At 42.0% G+C, this 20,091-nt stretch overlaps 1 protein-coding gene across 1 annotated transcript in view; it reads right to left on the bottom strand.

The window, feature by feature from the left end:
- Nucleotides 1-20,091, bottom strand: part of LOC128417530 (uncharacterized) — a gene marked incomplete at its 5' end in the record, with an annotated part of 128,784 nt that overhangs the window by 82,975 nt on the left and 25,718 nt on the right. Inside the window, one exon of the mRNA XM_053396325.1 lies at nt 17,601-17,840. Coding sequence (XP_053252300.1) covers nt 17,601-17,840 — 240 coding nt within the window. The remainder of the gene's footprint in view (nt 1-17,600; nt 17,841-20,091) is intronic.

The following is a 20,091-nucleotide window of genomic DNA, read 5'->3' as shown; positions in this document are numbered from 1 at the left end:
TCTCTTTAAACATGATAGCTTTCTGATGTTTTATTTATTGTTTATGACTATTTTGTTATGTACTTTTTTCACATTGTAAACCTCCTTGAGCATGGTTTGAACTGTGGAAAGGCAGCATAAAAATAAGATTATGTAGGTATCAAAATATGTTTTCCGCCAGCATTATGAAGCAAATTATATAGTGATTAGTCTCTTATAAGACTGTTCCAGTGCTTTTTTCTGGGGGGGTGCAGGGGCCCGCATACCCCTAAACATTTTGTGAATCTAAGTTTGGCCTCATTGAGGGGCAGTATTTCAATATGAGTAGGAAAATGAGAGCACCCCTAAACTTTTTTAGAAAAAAAGCACTGGACTGTTGTAACACCTCAACAAATCTTGTTGAAGACTATAAGCACCCTCCTCATTTGCAAGAGACTTTTCTTACATTTTCTGACTTGCATCTTAGCATTAGCAAAGTTTTATGTTGTGTCCTAGTAGATTAAAGACAGTATTTATAAGATCTATCAATGGGCAACAGCTTGCTGCAGATCATAAATGCATTTGTTCTGTTGGAAATGGCAACGCTGTACATTTCGTCACGTGGTCCCCAGTTCCCTAAGGTTTGCTCCTTTAATTGTAAATAGCCAGAAAGTCATCAAGCTGGTGTTTAATAAACTTTTAATTTGAAATGGATTACCACATGTTGTGTTTGTTTGCCCATTATTAAATCTCTTAGCAACATATCACCAGCAGAAACAGCATACTGTAGCACGGCACTGATATATATTAGAAAACAAACCCACAGGGAGATATTAACAGCTAATAATATCTTTAAAGAAGGCTCCAAGTAAATAAATAAATACAAATGATTATTATTCTGAAGGATTTCTGTTGTGTCAGTGGTTGCAAGCTGGGGGGTGTAAGGCTTCAACGTTCAGCACATCTTACCTTTTGTTATGCACAACTGCACATGGATGTCAGTCGCAGAATTATCTTACGGTGCTGTGCATCTATATCTGCACATTTACATGGCGTAGCATAACATATGCAATACATACACATGTACTTTCAGGGAAGGATTATATATCTAACTGGGAAAATATACTGATTAAAGGTCTTTGAAAGCCAGCTCCTGGGTTAGAGTAGAAAACAGCAAGAACCCCCTCTCTCACACACACAACCTCATTTTCGACTATCCCTGTCTGGTTCCTGGTATTCTTGGAGTACACTCTGAGCATGAGCATTCAGAGTTTGACAGATGGGAGGCTGAGAGCTGACACTTAAACAAATATCATACAGCATAAGTACATGAGTTTCAAAACTAGGGCATTTATGGGCTAATGTAGACATAATAAAGCATGAAGACCCTGATGCCCACTGAAACTGCCCTTGGGTATTTTATGGTGGCAATCACCCCCCTCCCACTCTCAAATCCATGGACACATCATGGCCTTCATGTCCGATGATTTCCCCAACCTGATGCCCTCAAGATGTTTTGGACTACAACTCCCATCATCCCAGACGATTGACATGCTGGTGGGGGCTGAGGGAAGTTGTAGTCCCTGGAAGGAACCAGGTTGGGGAAGGCTGACCTCAATCAAGAAAGGGAACCTGGTGCTCTCCAGATGTTGGTGGCCTTGAACTTTCACCAGCCACTGCCTGTACTGGCTGGGTTGATGGTAGCTGGACTTCAGCAACATCTCAAGGACATCAGGTTCCCCATTCCCATCCTTGATCATCTTACCACTTGGATGGAGCTTGTCACTCAACTGAGAATGGTGCTTTCTACCACAGCAGATGTGGCTCCCTTCTTTGCATGGCTGAGGCGCTAGCCATGGAAAAGGAGAGACTGCATTATAACTGCCTTTATAGTGCAGACAATTATCCATGACTTCATTACTCTCTGAGCACTAAATAAGTGAAAAGCTGGAGTCGGTCAAACTTTCTAACACCCAACACTGAGTGAAGGTGGAAGAGAATTTTTAAAATATGAAAACCAAGGTGACGTGTCCCTCACAATAAAGGATACCTGATATGTCTCCTGTTTCCTGAGAGATATTTATTTATTTAAAAACAAAAAAACAAAGTGTATCTAACCTTGAAGTGAGGCAAAAGAGCATATTGAATGGCAGTGTGGTAGGCATGAACTTTTTAGTCCATTATCTTGTAGTCCGCCTGTTGTTTCCTTCTTCAAGACTCTATCCTCAGCAATGCTTGAATATGCAAGGTCTGAAGAGAGCTGTAGGGCTGCCTCATATTTGTTCTGCTCATCTGAATACCGCGGTAGTTTAATTATCTGATAAGAGAAAACCCTGTTATATGAATAGGTCAGCCATATGCAAAATTATTCTTCTAATATTCTCAAACTTTCAATCAAAAAGGTTGATCTACAATTCTGTGGAAACGCCCACTGCAGGGGTCCGCCAGTCATTAGTTTCTTCTTAATTCACATAATTCCTGTTCTAAATGCTCTCAGTGTGCAGTGCAATAATTTAAAGACACAACTGTCCGTCAATTTGCGAATCCAACGATCCAATTATTCCCCCACAGCCACAAGCCTCAATGGGTCCTTTAAAAATGACTTTGAAGTTCAAGTATGAAAGCAATTTCCAAGTCTTACAGTTTTAAATACTGCATTACAGCCTAATATAGCCACAACATATTTTCAACAGGGCTTTGGTTTCTGAACAAGTTGCCTGCCCTGGTGTAAAGGCTGAGAAAGATGAGCTTCCCTCAAGGTGCGCTGCTAAAGCATATCCCTTCCATCGTTGCTGTAAAAGGAAACTGTTTCAGATGAATGCTGCTTTTCAACCTTAAAATAACATTAAAACCAAATTATAACAAATAGGTAGGTAGATTTGCTGTTACGGAGCATGCAGATTAGGAATGCTGTTTCCTACCAACCTGGAAATAGAGGTTGCACAGCCAGTGATCCAAGTCAGAAGAAATCCACTTTTCAATTTTTTGGAACCTATCAATTTTAGAGTTGTAGTGGCCTCTGAGGAAAGGACATTTAAACTTCCCATCCACTGTGTCCAAATTGTTATTACACAAAGGAAATGCTCCCCAGCCCACAACTCGGTCAATGCAAGTATTGCTCCCGCGAAGGAGAAAGAGTTCAAAGAGAAGTATCTCTCCAGGCTTCCCATCCTTTCTGGCTGGAACCTCCTATTGGAAAGAGGAAGGATCAACGATATGCATATTTGGAAGAATGCCAACATAGTTTAAGAAAGGTTTTGCAAACAATGTCAGATAATAGCAGGCATAAATCTCAGAGGGTAAATGTAAGCAAGCTCTTCTGAAGCAAATCCTGAAAACATTCTCAAGGAGCTTCCAAACTGATGCTGTTTCCAGGTAGGATTTCATCAGATGAAAGTACCGTATTTTTCGCTCTATAACACGCACCAGACCATAACACGCACGTAGTTTTTAGAGGAGGAAAACAAGAAAAAAAATATTCTGAACGAAACAGTGGATATATGATTTTTGTGGTTCATGCTGTGGCCACAGACATGTGATCTGACAGTGAGTTTGGAGCAGCCCAATGCAAAAATCCTGAGGATCCATGTGGATCCATGCTTTGTAAGCACGGAGGAGGGAAGGAAGGGGAACCATGCATCCTCTGCTCACGACTGCAGCAGATTCCCCCCGCCACCCGCAGGCATTCACTCCATAACACGCACAGACATTTCCCCTTACTTTCTAGGAGGAAAAAAGTGAGTGTTATGGTGCAAAAAATACGGTAAATTCAGGCCGTGCAATTTGAGTTGATTGGGAGCTCTTGTGCAACAAACCCACTTCCCCAAAAATAGATTCAGATTTTTGCCATAAGTGATGGAATTGCATTGAAAAGTGTAGGATAACACTTGCTGGACACAACACTGTCTAACTCCCCACGAACGAATTGAGATGGATGCTCACTAAACAGCTAGCATCACCCAGCCTCCCTGTAAACAAATCAGGATGAATTATCAATCAGCAGGTTCTTTGGAAGGGGCCATCATTAGACCATTTTAATTCTATTTTATTTCTGAATGAAATATATAATTTTTTTTAAAAAGGTCCAGTAGCACCTTAAAGGTAAAGGTAAAGGTACCCCTGCCCGTACGGGCCAGTCTTGCCAGACTCTAGGCTTGTGCGCTCATCTCACTCTATAGGCTGGGAGCCAGCGCTGTCCGCAGACACTTCCGGGTCACGTGGTCAGCGTGACAAGCTGCATCTGGCGAGCCAGCGCAGAACACGGAACGCCGTTTACCGTCCCGCTAGTAAGCGGTCCCTATTTATCTACTTGCACCCAGGGGTGCTTTCGAACTGCTAGGTTGGCAGGCGCTGGGACTGAACAACGGGAGCGCACCCCGCCGCGGGGATTCGAACCACCGACCATGCAATCGGCAAGTCCTAGGCGCTGAGGTTTTACCCACAGCGCCACTCGTGTCCCTTAGTAGCACCTTAGAGACCAACTAAGTTTGTTCTTGGTTTAATTATTCATTATTTCTGAATGTTTTCAATTGTGGATATTGCAGAAATGCCTAAAAATATTGACAGGGCAGTTATCAGAAATCATTTGATAGCAATACTGATGAACAGACATTTTGTTTCACCTCTAAATGGCACATTATGTTGCTTCTCTTCCCTTCCCCCGCCTCTTTCAGTCAAAAGAACCTAAAACAGCAGCTTCAAAGTGCTTGGTGCAAGCAGGAGCTGCCTTCCCTTTCAAGAAATTGTCCACATGTTCAAGGGGCATGGAAGTGTGTGGCTTAATTATTCCATGCCATTGAAAAAAGAAGCTCTCTTACACCCAGTCAGACAATTGGTCCATCTAGCGCAGGCTTCCTCAACCTCGGCCCTCCAGATGTTTTGAGACTACAATTCCCATCATTCCTGACCACTGGTCCTGCTAGCTAGGGATCATGGGAGTTGTAGGCCAAAACATCTGGAGGGGTGAGGTTGAGGAAGCCTGATCTAGCTCAATAATGTCTGCATTGACTGACAGCAGTTCTCTGGGGCTTCAGAAGGGCAACACTGAAGATGTGGGGGATTAAATCTAGGGCCCCCTGCAAGCAAAACAGGTGTGCTACCACTAAGCTACTGCACATTGACAGAGGTGTACCTAGGTATCATGGACTGGTTGGATGCAGAGGAATAGTGGGAGGAACCAGCAGGGGAACCCCCAAGGGAAGAAGGCTCAGAGCCTTCTGGTGGTGGGATGACAATGAGTGGTCAGAGGGAGAAGACTGGGAAGAGGGTGTGTTGGAACCTGAGGAGGTAACAGGGCTTAGTGACTGAGGGAAGGCTGTGGCAGAGGGTAGTCCAGAATCAGAAGCAGGAGAGGGGGATGCCAAAAGGCAGAGATGAGTCTGGCTGGTGAAGAAGCATGTGTGTCTCCCTCTCCTGCTGTGACAAGCTCCCCTTTTCCTTAGTCTCCCAGAATCAGAAGAGGCATGCAGAGGGTGGAAGAGGTGAGCTTCACGCAGGAGCAGTCTCAGATTGCTTGGGGAAAACCCTGGAGAGGCAGGTACGTAGATTTCTGTGGGGAGGTGGGGACCTTTACTCTCACCTGCCAGAAGTGAGCTGCTGTACTCCTTAGGCCTGACACTCCTGTGCAGATTCGGGGGGGGGGGTTGCTAATAAAGAGTTAACTCCAACATGCTTAGTTTGATTACAGTGGTACCTGTAGTTGTGAACACCTCTGGATACGAATGCTTTGGGCTACGCACACGGCAAACCAGGAAGTAACAGAAAGGTTTCCGCTGCATGCTCAGAAGTGGGCTATCGCTGCGCGTGCATGTGCAGAACAGGCACCTCTGGATGCAAATGTTTCAGGGTAAGAATGGACCCCCGGAACAAATTAAATTCGTATCCAGAGGTATCACTGTACTTCTGGCTTGCTTCTGTCACTAGGCTCCCTTGTGCCCTTGGCAAGGGGATGTTGGCGCCCAGAACAGCAGAGGAGTGGCCCGGGGAGATTGCAGACAGGCTCCTAACCACTTCAAGCCAGAGTCAAGAAGCACAATTTTTGTCCATCCCCCCTAGCCCTCGGGTCTGCACCCTTGGCGGAGGCTAATCTACCCAACCCCTAGGTCCCCCTACACACTGAAGCTCCCTCATTGAGCTTTAGATTCCAGCCATTTGACAGAGCAGCAGAAACAGCATTTTCCGATAATCAAATGGTTATACTTGCATTGCTTCAGTTGGGGGGGGGGGAATGCAACTAAGCACTGATAACAGGGGAGAACAACATTTCAAGGTTCCTTTCTTTTCAAAGTGTATACACAGTGTCACTCCTGTGTATAGGCTTACATTACATGAATGGTTTGTGAACGCTTAAGATGAAACAGAAGCACCCGCTGAACAATGCCATAACCCTGTAGCAGCTGCTCCTAGGCCATTGACAGGATCGAATTTCATTTAAACCAGATTTACCATTTTTCAATAAAAAACCCATGGGGAAGTTAAAAACATTAGTTATCAAATTACTGACAGAATATGCCCCTTATCAAGGCATTTGGCTACTTGGGTCCCAGACTCATGCGTGCGACAAGTTCCATTTAAACTCGCCATGTGCTTCTTTGTTGATTTCAATGGAGGAATGGATTGCACATTCCCTCTTCTCAAATAAAGTTAGCAAAGATATTTCCTTATATTTCTGGGAGTAGGGGGAGGAGATAAGAAGAGGTAGTGGGCTCATTCTAAGCACGTGCTCCACCACTCAGAACTATCATCTCTCCCCTAGTTCATCTTTCTTGTCTGTCTTACTAATTTCTCCTATGTAGTTACAGAAACCTGGATTAAATTAGCCTGAAGTATTTTTTTAACCCCAAATCCCAGTTTATGCTCCATTTATTCATGTTCAAAAGTCTCCTCAAATTATGCACCAGCAACTGAGAATAAAGACATGCAATTCCTTCATAGTGTTGTATTGAATAGCGCTGCGTTTAATTGAATTAAAAGATACTGAGCTAAGAATCATCTCTTGATACTATTTCCAAAATCAACAGCTTTATATTAATTTTGTTGTCATAATATATTTTACTTCCCCATATGCCACTGCATTACAACATGGAAATGCTCAAGAGAGAGAATGAGGTCTATTTGAATATTTCAAATTAGCAGGTTCGGTTTGGGGATTTTTCTATAAAGTGTGCCACCAAGAAGTCCGACTTGCTCTTGGGTTTTTTGTGGCTAAAAGAGAGATAAATCTATACTTTTTTTCTTTGTTTTCTTTCTCCCCCACCCCCAAGGAGCTGAACTTCAGAGAGTACTGCACAAAGCCCATTATTTTTACAGTCCCAAAATGACAAAGCCCCAACACACATAATGATGTGATTTTTTGAACATCTGCCATACAATTAGATCAGCATCTACCAAGTCCCAAAACTATATAGCATAACAATACAATCAAATTTCAATATTACTGAATTTGTGGCCAATTGTTCCTTGTCAATAAAATCTTCATTTTAATGCTTCTAAAAATCATCTTTGTGGGACCATATTCTTCGTAAGTCAAGTGCAAACGAACAAGAACAAACAAGATGAGGCAGCTATAATTTCCATGAACATAGCACTAAGGGATTATCAAACAAAGCTCTGACCAGACCTTATTGCATGAGGGGAATGCTAAAGAATAAGATGGAAGAAAAAGGCAAATGAAAAAGAAGAAGTAAGCATGGGTTTGAATTCAAACATGAGTTCAATTCACTAAATATATCCATGCATATAGGATGGAAGGGCAGCTTGGGTGGCAGTTGTCCAGGATTTTAGGTAGGGGCCTTCCCAGTGCTATCTTCAGGTGCCAGGGATGAAATCTGAGACCTTCTACACACAAAGCTGACTGAGGTACATATTCAGTATGGTAATTTACAATTCACTGAAATTGTAAATGCTTGTAGGCATTACTATGTGTTGAAATTTGATTGGTCGGTAACTGAATCCCAGAGAGTTCTCTAGTAGTTCTCCTGTGACTCGCTAACGTTGGTCACTTGGGAGGTATCTAGTGAAGGAGAGACTCCATTTTATGTGAAGCAAGATGGCTGTGTTTTATAATCCACTGTGAACACTGCTAAGTGGAATGGAATGTTGGAGTGCTTCTTCTCTGCTTGGAAGGAAGAGAGCAAAACTGCAGGAGAAGGTGAAAGTGGAAATCTCTCATGGGAGCTGCAAGGTGTGGCCTAACTGAGATACAGAAGGCTCTGAAAAGGGAGGAAAATACAGTTGTTTGGAAGTTTTGAGGTTGTCTTTTTTAGATAAAGGAAAATAATTGTTGCATCCTGTGTGCTTTAGCCTCCACATCTGGTGGCAATTGCCTTGCCCTCAAAACATCTGCTGCCAATATTTTTGTCTCTCTTCTATGACCAGCAGGGAGTAGCATTGCAAGGCATGGCTATTGTTAACCCTGACTGCATTATGGCCTTCATATCACTGGCCTCGGTTTCTCCTGAACTTTTATATCTAGGTGCTAGCCTGGCCTCACTGGAAAGGAGGAGACAGGAACAAGTGGGAAAAGAACAGAGATCAAAGCATGTTTTTATTTCTAACTAGAGCATGAGTTACATATGCAATATGTTAAAAGTTTGAAGACCTCTCAAAGGTTGAGAATTCAGTTCTATTAATCATCTACTTCTATATTTCTTTGGCTGCTATTTCTTGGATCAGTGATATAAATGGTCCCACCAGAGGTTATGCACTGAATAGGTTATTATTGATAAATTCGTTCTCTGGCTTAGGTATATTTGGTCAAAGAGGCTAGTTATTGTAAGTTATTATGTCCTTCAGATGCTTTGTACCTGCTGCTAAGGATTAGAATCTGAGAGAGGGGATGAATAATGAGAAGAATGACATCACAACACTATGTGATATCTGCTTTGGCCATGTGGCATCACTGAGGGTAAGTGGGGGCAATGTTTTCTAGAGACCTGAATTTCTTGCCAAAAAGTAGTCATTTTTCGACACTGCAGAAAATGCAAAAGGGAGAACTGAATTCTACTTAATACTCATGACATTCTGAATATTGAAAAAATCAAAGCTTGAATTAGAGGTAAATATTTTTGCTTCGTGTAATTTTATAGATTTCCTAAATAAACTCGAGTGATATTTTACTTCACCAGAACAAAATGTGAAACTGCTCATCACTCCAGCCACAAATGGAGAAAAGCAGTCTTTACAACACAATCCTATGCATGTCTACTCAGAGGTAAATCCCTCTGAGTTTAATGGGGCTTACTCCAAGGTAAGTGAGTCCAGAATTGCAGCCTAAGTATTTCTGACTTTTAAAAGTCCTTCCAATCTTTTCTTTACAACATTTCAAACACTTTGTTTCAGTTGCTCTAAACATTTCCTTCACCCGTATTGTGTAATCTGTGTTAGAATATAGTGCTGGAATATGAATAATAATACTAAAAAACCTCTAGCTTAACTAATAAGACTTCATTGTGCTGCTATTAAAAGCATCTTAGCTCCTAGTTAGATGCTGACATAGAGAAAATAGAGGCTCAGGAAATGTTGGTCTCATCATATTTTAAGAATTAATACCTTGGGTCATGTTAATCAGTTTCTGATATATGTAGCTTTCACAGAGTACTTCAGGGGGGAAATTGTGGGTGTGACTAATAATGACATGGATTTGAACTATATTTCTCATACTGATCTAATTCTGAGCATAACCGAGGACCTGTACCGTGATATGGATTTAAAGAGCCTTACATTCAAAAAAATTAATTTACCTTTTGCGGTGAAATTGATCAGGCTTCTCTCCAACTCCTTCCTAGGCCAAAACTTTATTCTTTTGGTAGCTATAATTTAAAATGAGTGCCAGCACCAGCTCAATGACTGGATGATAAGTGTCTTGAAACTTCAAGAGAAGCCACTAAATTTTTCACAGCATTTGGGTTTCATTTTCAGTATAATAAAAATATGGTGCCCTTTTAATAATGAATAATAGATTCCTCCCACAGTTTGATTTACATGCATGGATTAAATGTCATGTTTGAAAAGTTGCCGTTTTATTCACCCTGGATTTCCCTTAAGTAAAGCAAAAATGGTGCACTGCTACACTTAGAGCACTGCTACCTTGCCATATTGGCACATTAATATTAACTCCCGTGATATACTTTTAAAAAATCTAAAGATATATAAATCCTTTCCCATCAGTGGCTGCGAACTTTATAGGCATATGAAATGGCCTGTGCTGTGAACATGTTATAGGTTTTCAAAGAGAAGATAGCAATGGACAGCTGCCATTGTCTGTGATACACCTTCTATTCTTCTTGTCCAAAAAATATGCTATTAAAAAATTGGCACCTTGATGTATATTATGGACCATGGTGTATATTATAGCATTTGCCACCTATACACTACACCAAATACAATATTACCAATAACATGTGTTTTATTGTTATTTTGCATTTTTATTGGCTATATATTGGATATTGGATTTTTTTATTTAAAAAATGTTGTATACCTCCTTGGGCTATTTTTAGGACAGGTGACTAAGAACTTTTATGAATCAGTAAATATACCACCCCCACCACTCCGAGCAGTCAGTTAACTAACAAGCATAATAATCACTTCTTGATGTTAAACCAAATGTTAGGCCCATAATCAGAATGAATAAATATATCTCAGACTTGTTTAGTTTATGACAATCAATCCAACCAAGTCTAATAACAGTGCCCTGCATTATTAGTAAAGCTGGGCTGCTTATGAACCAAAACCACAACATATATAGATGGATATATATATTGTTAATTTAACTGACTTCACAGTATGCAACAGTGCATTGAATTGGATTTCCATTTACTAGAATATGGCCAATTAGCAGGCTCTTCTGTGACATTACCACTTCCAAGCTAGACCCTGGAATAGCTAAAACAAGCTCCCAAAAGAATGGCAATCACTTCGGCTATTTTAAACTCAGGCATAGGCAAACTCGGCCCTCCAGATGTTTTGGGACTACAACTCCCATCATCCCAAGCTAACAGGACCAGTGGTCAGAGATGATGGGAATTGAAGTTTCAAAACATCTGGAGCGCTGAGTTTGCCTATGACTGATTTTAGACAACTGTATATTTTGGAGTAGTTGTCATGGGTATCTACTGTTGGGTAGTTGTTTCTATGTTCCTAGCTGTCTGGGAACTTTTTTTATACATACTTTTGCTAAGTTTGAGAAAGGATGAATGGGTATGGTAAACCACAGAACATCAACCTATGAAAGAGCTATAATGCTGTATGGTAGGTGTGACTGGAATTGGGGGACACACCCTCTTCCATTGGATTTTTTAAAAATCTCTTTCCATTAGCATATGAGAACAGTCTCTCGCTTCCCCCTTCTCCCATGATTGGGTCTTCATAAACCCCCTCCCAGGAAGTGAACTGCCACAATGATTCATCACAGGCATGTGCACCTTGGGCGGATCTACACACAGGGGGAAAAAATATGCTATAAATAAGTCAGAAATTAAATCGTTAAAACAGAAGAATAAACGCTATGGAAAATCACTTATAATTTTATTTTGCTCTCTTGCGCCATCTGGTGTTGCATCCAAAACACTGTTTCTTGACTACTGTAGCTGAGTCCCTTGTGTGGCTATATAAAACCACAGGTTGTATGACCAAGGAAGAATCCACATGGGTTCAAAAGTATTAATCTCTTGGGAGAAGAAACTGAGTTCTGATCTCCCCCCACTCCCGTGAAGCTTACACCACCACAGTTGCCCCCCAAGTTCCCACTCCAACTGATCCTCCGTTGCAAGCTTTTGCGATCAACTTCAAATCAAGTTTTCCTCCCATCCCACTTATGCTATGTGCTGCTGTACATGTATGTACACCCGACATTTTACTTTAAAGACAGCCAACCGTCATACCTTTGTAGAAGATTACAGGAAACCATTCAAACAAAACCTCACTGCTATCACTCAAGAGTTAAGAGAACCTGACAATTTAAGCCAAGGGGACAGTGAAAGGGAGAGGGAGAAGGAAAGGAAACTAACAAGCTTAGGCAAGAAGCACTGATTAATGAACAAAAAATATTTTGGGGGAAAGGTCGGACGTTCAAGTCAGACTAGCCCCCAGGCAGTTCTAGCTTACATGACCAGCACTTTCTGTATGCAGCAGGTAACCCATGCCGACACTAACTTTGTCGACATGAGAGAACTATTATTTTTGGAAGGATGTAGCGCTCTGGAACAATATCTCTAATGTATTAGTTACAAGCATGCTGTCTTTCAACATCAGGCATGCATGTTTTATTTTTCACCTTATTTGTCTTGTACCCCAGTTTCTGCATTATAGCCAATGAAAACAAAACTCTACCCTTCACATTAGCTGTTGGGTATTTTCTCCTGTAACAAATCCCAAGGAACAAGCACTGTGTTTCACCTATCTCAGTCTTTCTGCACTTGCTGGACAACATTTCAAAGAAGGAAAAAACTAAACTCCAATTTGCTCATGTGAACTTCATTTCTAAGGGTCAATCGTAACTTGGCAATATGAGTTTAAGCTGCAAACCAACTTTAATCCACCAAGAACAGGCATCCGAAATACATTTTGGAATATATACACATATACCTTTAGGTACAGACTACCCATGTCTCCTATCTAGTCTAAGGATTGCTTTTATGCTTTATTTTATATTTCTTATCTATACGGCACCATCAAGTTTGAGGGCTCATTACAGAACGGCACAGGCAAAAGGTATGTTCTTGTCCCAAAGAATTTGCTATTTAAGAGTCAAAGTACATGAGATTCTTTGTCACATGAATGTTTTCCCTGAAGTTCCTTTATTGTTGTGATTTAGTAACAGGCGGGGGAGGTGTAGGTTGATTTTGGATGAAGGGCAGTATATAAATTTAAAATAAATAAATCTGAATATTAGAGATGGATGAGAAATTCAGTTCAGTTCACATTTTAATGTTTAACTTGCCTAATTTGTACTTCTGAAAACAATACATGAACCAAAATGCAGCTGTCCTTGGAGAGCCACACTTTTTCAAATTTAGCAATGCATTCCTCCAACGGAGAAAAAAAGTGTACAAAAATATGAAGCTATAAGAAACTCCCTGTTTGCACAGGGTTGCATTTCTGGCCCCCAAGCATATCGGTAGAGTGCACATAAACCTGCAGCATCCTGTTACTCCCCCCATTTTTTAAACCTCCCGGGGCCAAAACAGTACATACATTGGTGGTCTTGCGCCATTGGACATGCACAAAATGGTCTCCGCCTGTATGCATAAAATACACACCCAACCCCACTATTTTATAGGGATCATAGCTTCAAAATGCACAATAGTTTTGCTATGCTACACTTACGGTGTGTAGAGTAATCCACTCTTTTACCATAATTTAATTATTTCAGCAAAAGTTGAAAAAGCAGAGAAATCACACAGGTAAAGATTACACATCTGAAGCACAGCAAAAAGGCTCAGGAAGAGCAAAACTCAGCAAAATCTTTAAGCGGTTTTTTAAAACCTATTTATTTTAAGCTGCTTTTCCTAATTTAGACCTTTATTTGATGAGCCTAAATTAGAGAGCTGTTTTAGAATGTATAGCTCTCTTTTTTAGCAGCTGGGATCTATACTGCTGTTTTATTTATTTTTAACTGGCCTTTCTTTTTTAAATAATTGTGTGCTGCTGTTATTTAAGTTGTCTAGATTTGTTTTGAATTGCGTTGTGTTTTCAGGATACGCAAACTGCCTAGTGTAGATTGCACCAAACACTGTGGCCTATAAATGTAAATAAATAAACAGAAAGAATACAATACTTTTCACAGGGAAATGATGAAAACAAAATTTACATGCACTAAAGCTATAAAACTGTTATTACAGTGAGGCCAGAAAAGCAAATTATGATCATAAGACTATCCCATTAATTCCAGTAGGTCTTACCACCAGGTAATAGCGCTCTAAGAATCGCGCTTTGGAAATGTTTGGGTACCAATATCCCCAGCAGCATCTCCTATAGCACCTGGGAAAGGTTTCAGGAAATGACCTCAAAAACTCATAGATGTGGGACTGTTTGCTCTTCCTGCTCAGTTTCTTTTTGCACTCGCTCAGTCTATCCTATACAGTGGTACCTCGGGTTAACTACTTAATTCATTCCGGAGGTCCGTTCTTAACCTGAAACTGTTCTTAACCTGAAGCACCACTTTAGCTAACTGGGTCTCCCTCTGCTGCCACGCCGCCGCCATGCGATTTCTGTTCTCATCCTGAAGCAAAGTTCTTAACCCGAGGTACTGTTTCTGGGTTAGCGGAGTCTGTAACCTGAAGCGTCTGTAACCTGAAGCGTACGTAACCCAAGGTACCACTGTACTGAACACACACCCTAAACACACACCCTGAAACTTCCCCACATTTTATTGGATGCTAGGACTGGACTAGGGCTGGGAAATATCATCTTTCAACATCGCAGTATACCACCAGCCAAACATCGCAGTCTGGCGATATACCGCGATGTTGAAAAAACAAGCTTCACTGGCCTCAGCCTGCGAGGCACCGGGTGAAATTGCTGCATCTCTCACCATGGGAGCTGAGGCAGTTTCACATCAGCGCCTAGCGGGCTGGGACAACGCAGCTTGTTTGTATGGCTAGCTGGGACGTGAGAGGACTCCCCATCCCCGGCAGAGCCATCCCCAGTGCTGGGGGAATCAGCTCAGCTGATGGGAGCAGCAACCACACAGCCCTCAGTCAAGCAGTTTAAAGATGCAGAGGGAGGAACAAGCTGTATCGGTGTCTCGCTGATGCAGCTTTTTCCTCCCTCTATGCAATATGATGGCAGAGTGGGATATATCACTGGTGAAACTGCCACCACTTCTGAGTCCCTCTGCCAGCAACGGTCACTGGAGGAAGTCACTAGCAGAGGGATTCAGGAGCAGTGGCGGTTTCACCAGTGATATACTACTGAGTGAAGCTGACATTGTAGCCTTATGAGGCTTTGCCCTCGGGTGGGAAAAATATTGCGCCCGGGAAAGGGAAAATGGGAGTAAACAGACACTCAAGGAATAGTTTCAGAGAAAAAGCTTTATTTCTACCATCCATGAACTGGCAGAAGGAGCAAGTGTGATAACTCACAAAAAGCATGCACGAGTTCACAGTCATGTGCACAGAGTATATATCCCCTTCCAGTTCCCTTCCCTTTTCTCCTCCCTGAGGAGCCCTGCCCATGAGTTCCTCTGAGCATGAACAGAAAGCTGTCTTGGGACTATTGTGGACTCTTCCCAGGAAAGGGGGGGGTGAGAAGCCAAGGGGTCGAGGAGCCCTGGTGGTTCAGCATGTCCAAGATGTTGCAACCGAATGAGATAAGATTCGTTTCTCAGGCCTGCTTTGAACAGAGCCTATTCATTAGCTTTTTGAAGCCTTCTTGTACTGATAAAAAGTAACGGTTTTGCCTATGTACCAGCATCTTGTGAGAATCCACAGAAAAGCTGTAGCTGTGGATTTTAGGAGAGAGAAAGGGAATTTTGGACAGTTTTGAGGCCTGGGGTGATTATTGAAGCCTGGTGTGATTTCAGACAGGATTTGGGTATCCTGTCCCTTCAACATCACAGTCTGCTCCTCATACTGGTTGTGGGTTATATATAGATATATCAGGCTGGGCCTTGACTGGACACCTTTACTCCATCCTAAACAAAGGAGCTTTTTTCTATAAGTGAGTGCAACAGTCACTGTGCAACAGCCTTTTCCCCATTGATGTGGTAGTCATGCCTGCACCATTCTGTGGCCTTGACTTTTATTGCTGTTTTAGATGTGGCAGCCATCTTTGTTAAATCCCCACCTCCCGGCAGCCATTTTATGACTGACATCTATGGCACTTTCTCAAAAATTCAATTTGCCCACTGGCCCAAAAGGGTTGGCTATCCCCAGCCTATGGGAAGCCCAAAATCAAGGCATGAAGTCAGTATCTCCCTTGACCTTTTCCATAAAATACAGTGGTACTTTGGGTTAAGAACTTAATTCGTTCTGGGGGTCCATTCTTAACCTGAAACTGTTCTTAACCTGAGGTACCACTTTAACTAATGGGGCCTCCCGCTGCGTGATTTCTGTTCTCATCCTGAAGCAAAGTTCTTAACCTGAGGTACTATTTCTGGGTTAGCGGAGTCTATAACCTGAAGCGTCTGTAACCTAAAGCGTCTGTAACCCGAGGTACCACTGTAGACTTAACAGCACTTTTTTTCAGCCTGGAACGCGCTGGAACTCAGTACCGGCACATCTCACATGGGTGCCACTGCCACTGCCACTGCCACTGGCACCTCTTTTTCTAGAAAAATAGCCCTGGACATAAATATTATTAAGTATGAGTAGAACCATTGCATGCAGCATATTTCCATTCAAAAGATATGCAGGGCCCAATCTGGACCTGATCACTGCTTGCATGCATTTTAAAATGAAATGCAATGGAAGATGCATGCATGTGTCCTTCATATCTCACAGGACGTGTGAGTAAATGTCATTAATCCTTCAAAGGATGGGTACAGGTCTTATGGCACAAAATCATAAAATGTATCAATGCATCAGCTCACAGTGGCTGTTCTGCTCTCCTCTGTGATCAACCGACGAGCAACGGTTATTCCAGATGTGAGGAACCACTGACCTTCCAGATGTTGTTGGACTACAACATCAGGGACAATGGTCAGGTGTGATAGAAGTTGTAGTCCAACAACATCTGGAGGGTCACATATTCCCTAGCCATGAATTTATTCACTAAAGCACTGTATATGGCTTTAAATACCACAGCAATCGCACAAGGCTCTTTCCGCAGGAATCAAAATCATTCAGGAGCAGTGAGGAAGCTCATGCTTATCAGACAAATTTCTTCCAAATCAAATGATTCAACCAGTTGCAGACATTTGTCTCAATGCCGCCAGAGCAAATGACACATAACAATTCTGCCCCACGCAGCATTCAACAGGGATCGGAATATCTATGTACACTTCAGTCGCAAAACAGAGCCTCAAGTGTGCTTGGGCTTGTTCCAAAATAATCCAAATGCTGCTTTTTTAGCAAATGGGGGTCAATGAAGCTCAAAACTCAGACAAGGATTTGAGCATTCATGTGTTTATATACACCCACTTGTTCATTTATTATTCTAAAGCTACTTTACCCAAATCGAATTACATAGCTGACAAGCTGCATAGATAAGAAAAATGCAGACGAAATCTAAACTCGGCTGACAATGCTGCATGATATAGTACATTATATCATTTGGCATTTTTCAAATGAGTGGAGGAGGTTGCATTGGGGTGGATGGGGCAGGAAAGATGAGCCTGCACGTACCTAAACTGTACCTTTAACAGGAACATAAAGGAATGTATTCAATATACAGTGGTACCTCGGGTTAAGAACTTACCGGTAATTCGTTCTGGAGGTCTGTTCTTAACCTGAAACTGTTCTTAACCTGAAGCACCACTTTAGCTAATGGGGCCTCCTGCTGCCACTGCGCCACCGGCGTGCGATTTCTGTTCTCATCCTGAAGCAAAGTTCTTAAGCCGAGGTAATATTTCTGGGTTAGCGGAGTCTGTAACCTGAAGCTTCTGTAACCCGAGGTACCACTGTACCTATATGTAATATGTAGTATATTTTCTAAATGCTCAACCATCAAAGCAAAAGAGAGCATATTGAAGAAACTTTGCTTACTGTGTGTACACTTTGGTCCAAACAGATCTCCACATCATAGAAGTTCCCATGGTGTCTGACGGGCAGTGTGGTTCCAGCCCACTGCTGACCCTCTGCTTTAGACCAGTCAAGCACTTTACCACCAAGCTGTCCGCGGAGGGAAACCTTGAGAACGTAGCTGCCTCGTGGCACTTTGTCTTTAACACCACGTAAGCATTTCAGCTGGATCTGAATGGGCTGAGGTTTTTGAGACCAGTCAATCTAATGGAAGAATAGATGGGTGTTAGTGGGAAGAAAATAGAAGAGGAAGAGACTTGGCTTGCAATAGTAAGAGCACATAATCAAAAGCGATCTGGTTCCAGTCAAGGCGGTGCCTGCTCTTCCCATGGCCTTACCAGGTTTTATATGAGCAATGAGCTGCACATTCTTATGAATGCCCTTCAGATCTTCTGGGGGATTCAAATGCATGTGCCCAGTGCATGTAGGGATGTTGAAGACTTGCATGTGCAAGTTCAAGCCCTCCCCACTTGAAGCCACCATATCTTCTTGTGAGCGTTTGAACAGTCAGCAAACTCTGCCTTCACAGGTAAGGAATTCTAGATGATTTGTTGTATCTCCTCGTTCACTGCTTTGGACCATTCATACACCGTGGTGTTTTTCTGTAGAACTACAAATTCCATCTCCTAAAAGGAAACGATGTTGACCTGTATCTTACACAATCATTTCACTGATCCTGAAATTAAAAGGTTGGGTCAAGAGGCACCTTAATCTTGCAGGGGATTTGCGCGTTGATTATGGCCCCTGGTTTGTGTTATGGGGTCAGGTTTGTACACCACTGTGCTACCCGTCCCTGATAACATGCAGTTGGGGGAGGGTGAAATGATATCAACACATCTGCATTTCTCCACTACCTACAAGCAATGGGCAACAGCACGCTTTTCCTGACATGAGGGCATACTGCTGGCTGCTTTTCACAATTTGTTCTACAGCCATGATGGCTAGAAGTGGGGGGAGTTTCAAGAAAGCCCTGCGGTCACATTGAATTTCTCACACACTGCATTCCCTTTGAATAGGCAGCAGGCAGGTGTGCCTCCAGTAGGTTCCCTGCAACCTGCTGCATGCCTTCATGCCGGACATTCAAGAGGAGGAAGGGGAGGGCCTGGGCCAATCCAGGACCCATTGGATTCTGAGCTGGCCTAATGCCATCACATGGTGGCAACCAACTACAATGGCAGGTGCAGCAATCTGCCTTCTGCACATGAACTCTCCTGACCAGGAGGCTCAGTGAGGCTATGGATGAGGCAGCGGCCCCACTATTAAGTTCACGGGGTAGCAGCTGGGGTTAGGACTGCACCACAAATCACCACAGTAGTGATTTGGAGTGTTTCCTTGCTCATTTCAAGGTAAAGCAACCAATTGTGAGAGAAGGTACCTCATAGTATGCAGCATATTATTTTAATATGCTTCGCTTGCCAAAGTGTTTCAAAGCCTCATGAGCCAAGCCCACAGTGACCAATAATCTCCCTCCCTTTTTTTTTTTTAATCCGACCTTGGATTTATATTGGAAGAGACAACATATTTCCATATAGATAGAAAGCTTGTGGAGTTTAAATTAAGCAGTTAAATAAACACTTGAAGCAGTTAAACCTCTTCTGGGTTTTTTGTTTTGTTTTTCTCAACACAAACCGTACTTAACAAACTAATCTGAATGACAATTATTTTCATTTAAATGAGAGAAAAAAATTAATTAACAATGGAGATTTAACCTTAATATTTTTACTATATATATAAATATATAGACACACACACACACGAGAAAAATTAACATCATGTGAATGAAGAAATAAGACAATCTTTCTAAAACCTCAAGGCAGGATTACTGATGCAGGCAGTCTGAGTTATTAAACACATTCTAAATTAAACGCCTCTATGAATTTTATACTGAAATATATTTTGATAGTTTTGCATGCCAAATGTGACATTTTATATTTCAGATTCATTTTCTGTAGTAATTTTGGAAATGTCATACAAACAAAGATTTTGTCATTTACCAATGGAATTACTATGCATGGCCAGTTAGCCTTCTCTCTTTCTGGCTCTCCTAGTTGTTTCAAGTCAGCAAGCCATAAAAAATCTTTATCTCTCTGAAACACAGCAATTTGGAAGATAATCGAATAGTGACTGGGGGGCAAAAACGCCAGTCTGAGGAATTATACCACAATCTCTCTTGCATTTACAACCTTCCCTCAAAGCGAGTGTCAGTTGAGTAGGAAAAGGAGATAGGAGATTCATCATATCTCAAGCTTGTCTCATTTACATGGTGGCAACGCCGCCTCCCCTCATCTCCCCCAGAAAGACTTTGCTTGGCCAGTGCCGAGGAAGTGTTTTGAAGAACTCTAGCCTTGCCCAAATGATTCATCGTTAATGCTTTTAGACATTCCATTTAAGTATACAGTTGCATCTGCTGGGATGCATACGTTTAAGCCTGATGAAAAACTAATACGTTTATTTT

The sequence above is a fragment of the Podarcis raffonei genome, chromosome 7 (genome assembly GCF_027172205.1).
Source record: "Podarcis raffonei isolate rPodRaf1 chromosome 7, rPodRaf1.pri, whole genome shotgun sequence".
NCBI classification, from domain to species: domain Eukaryota; kingdom Metazoa; phylum Chordata; class Lepidosauria; order Squamata; family Lacertidae; genus Podarcis; species Podarcis raffonei.
Note: the sequence above shows the minus strand (reverse complement) of the source record. Positions and strands in the feature narration are given on the sequence as shown.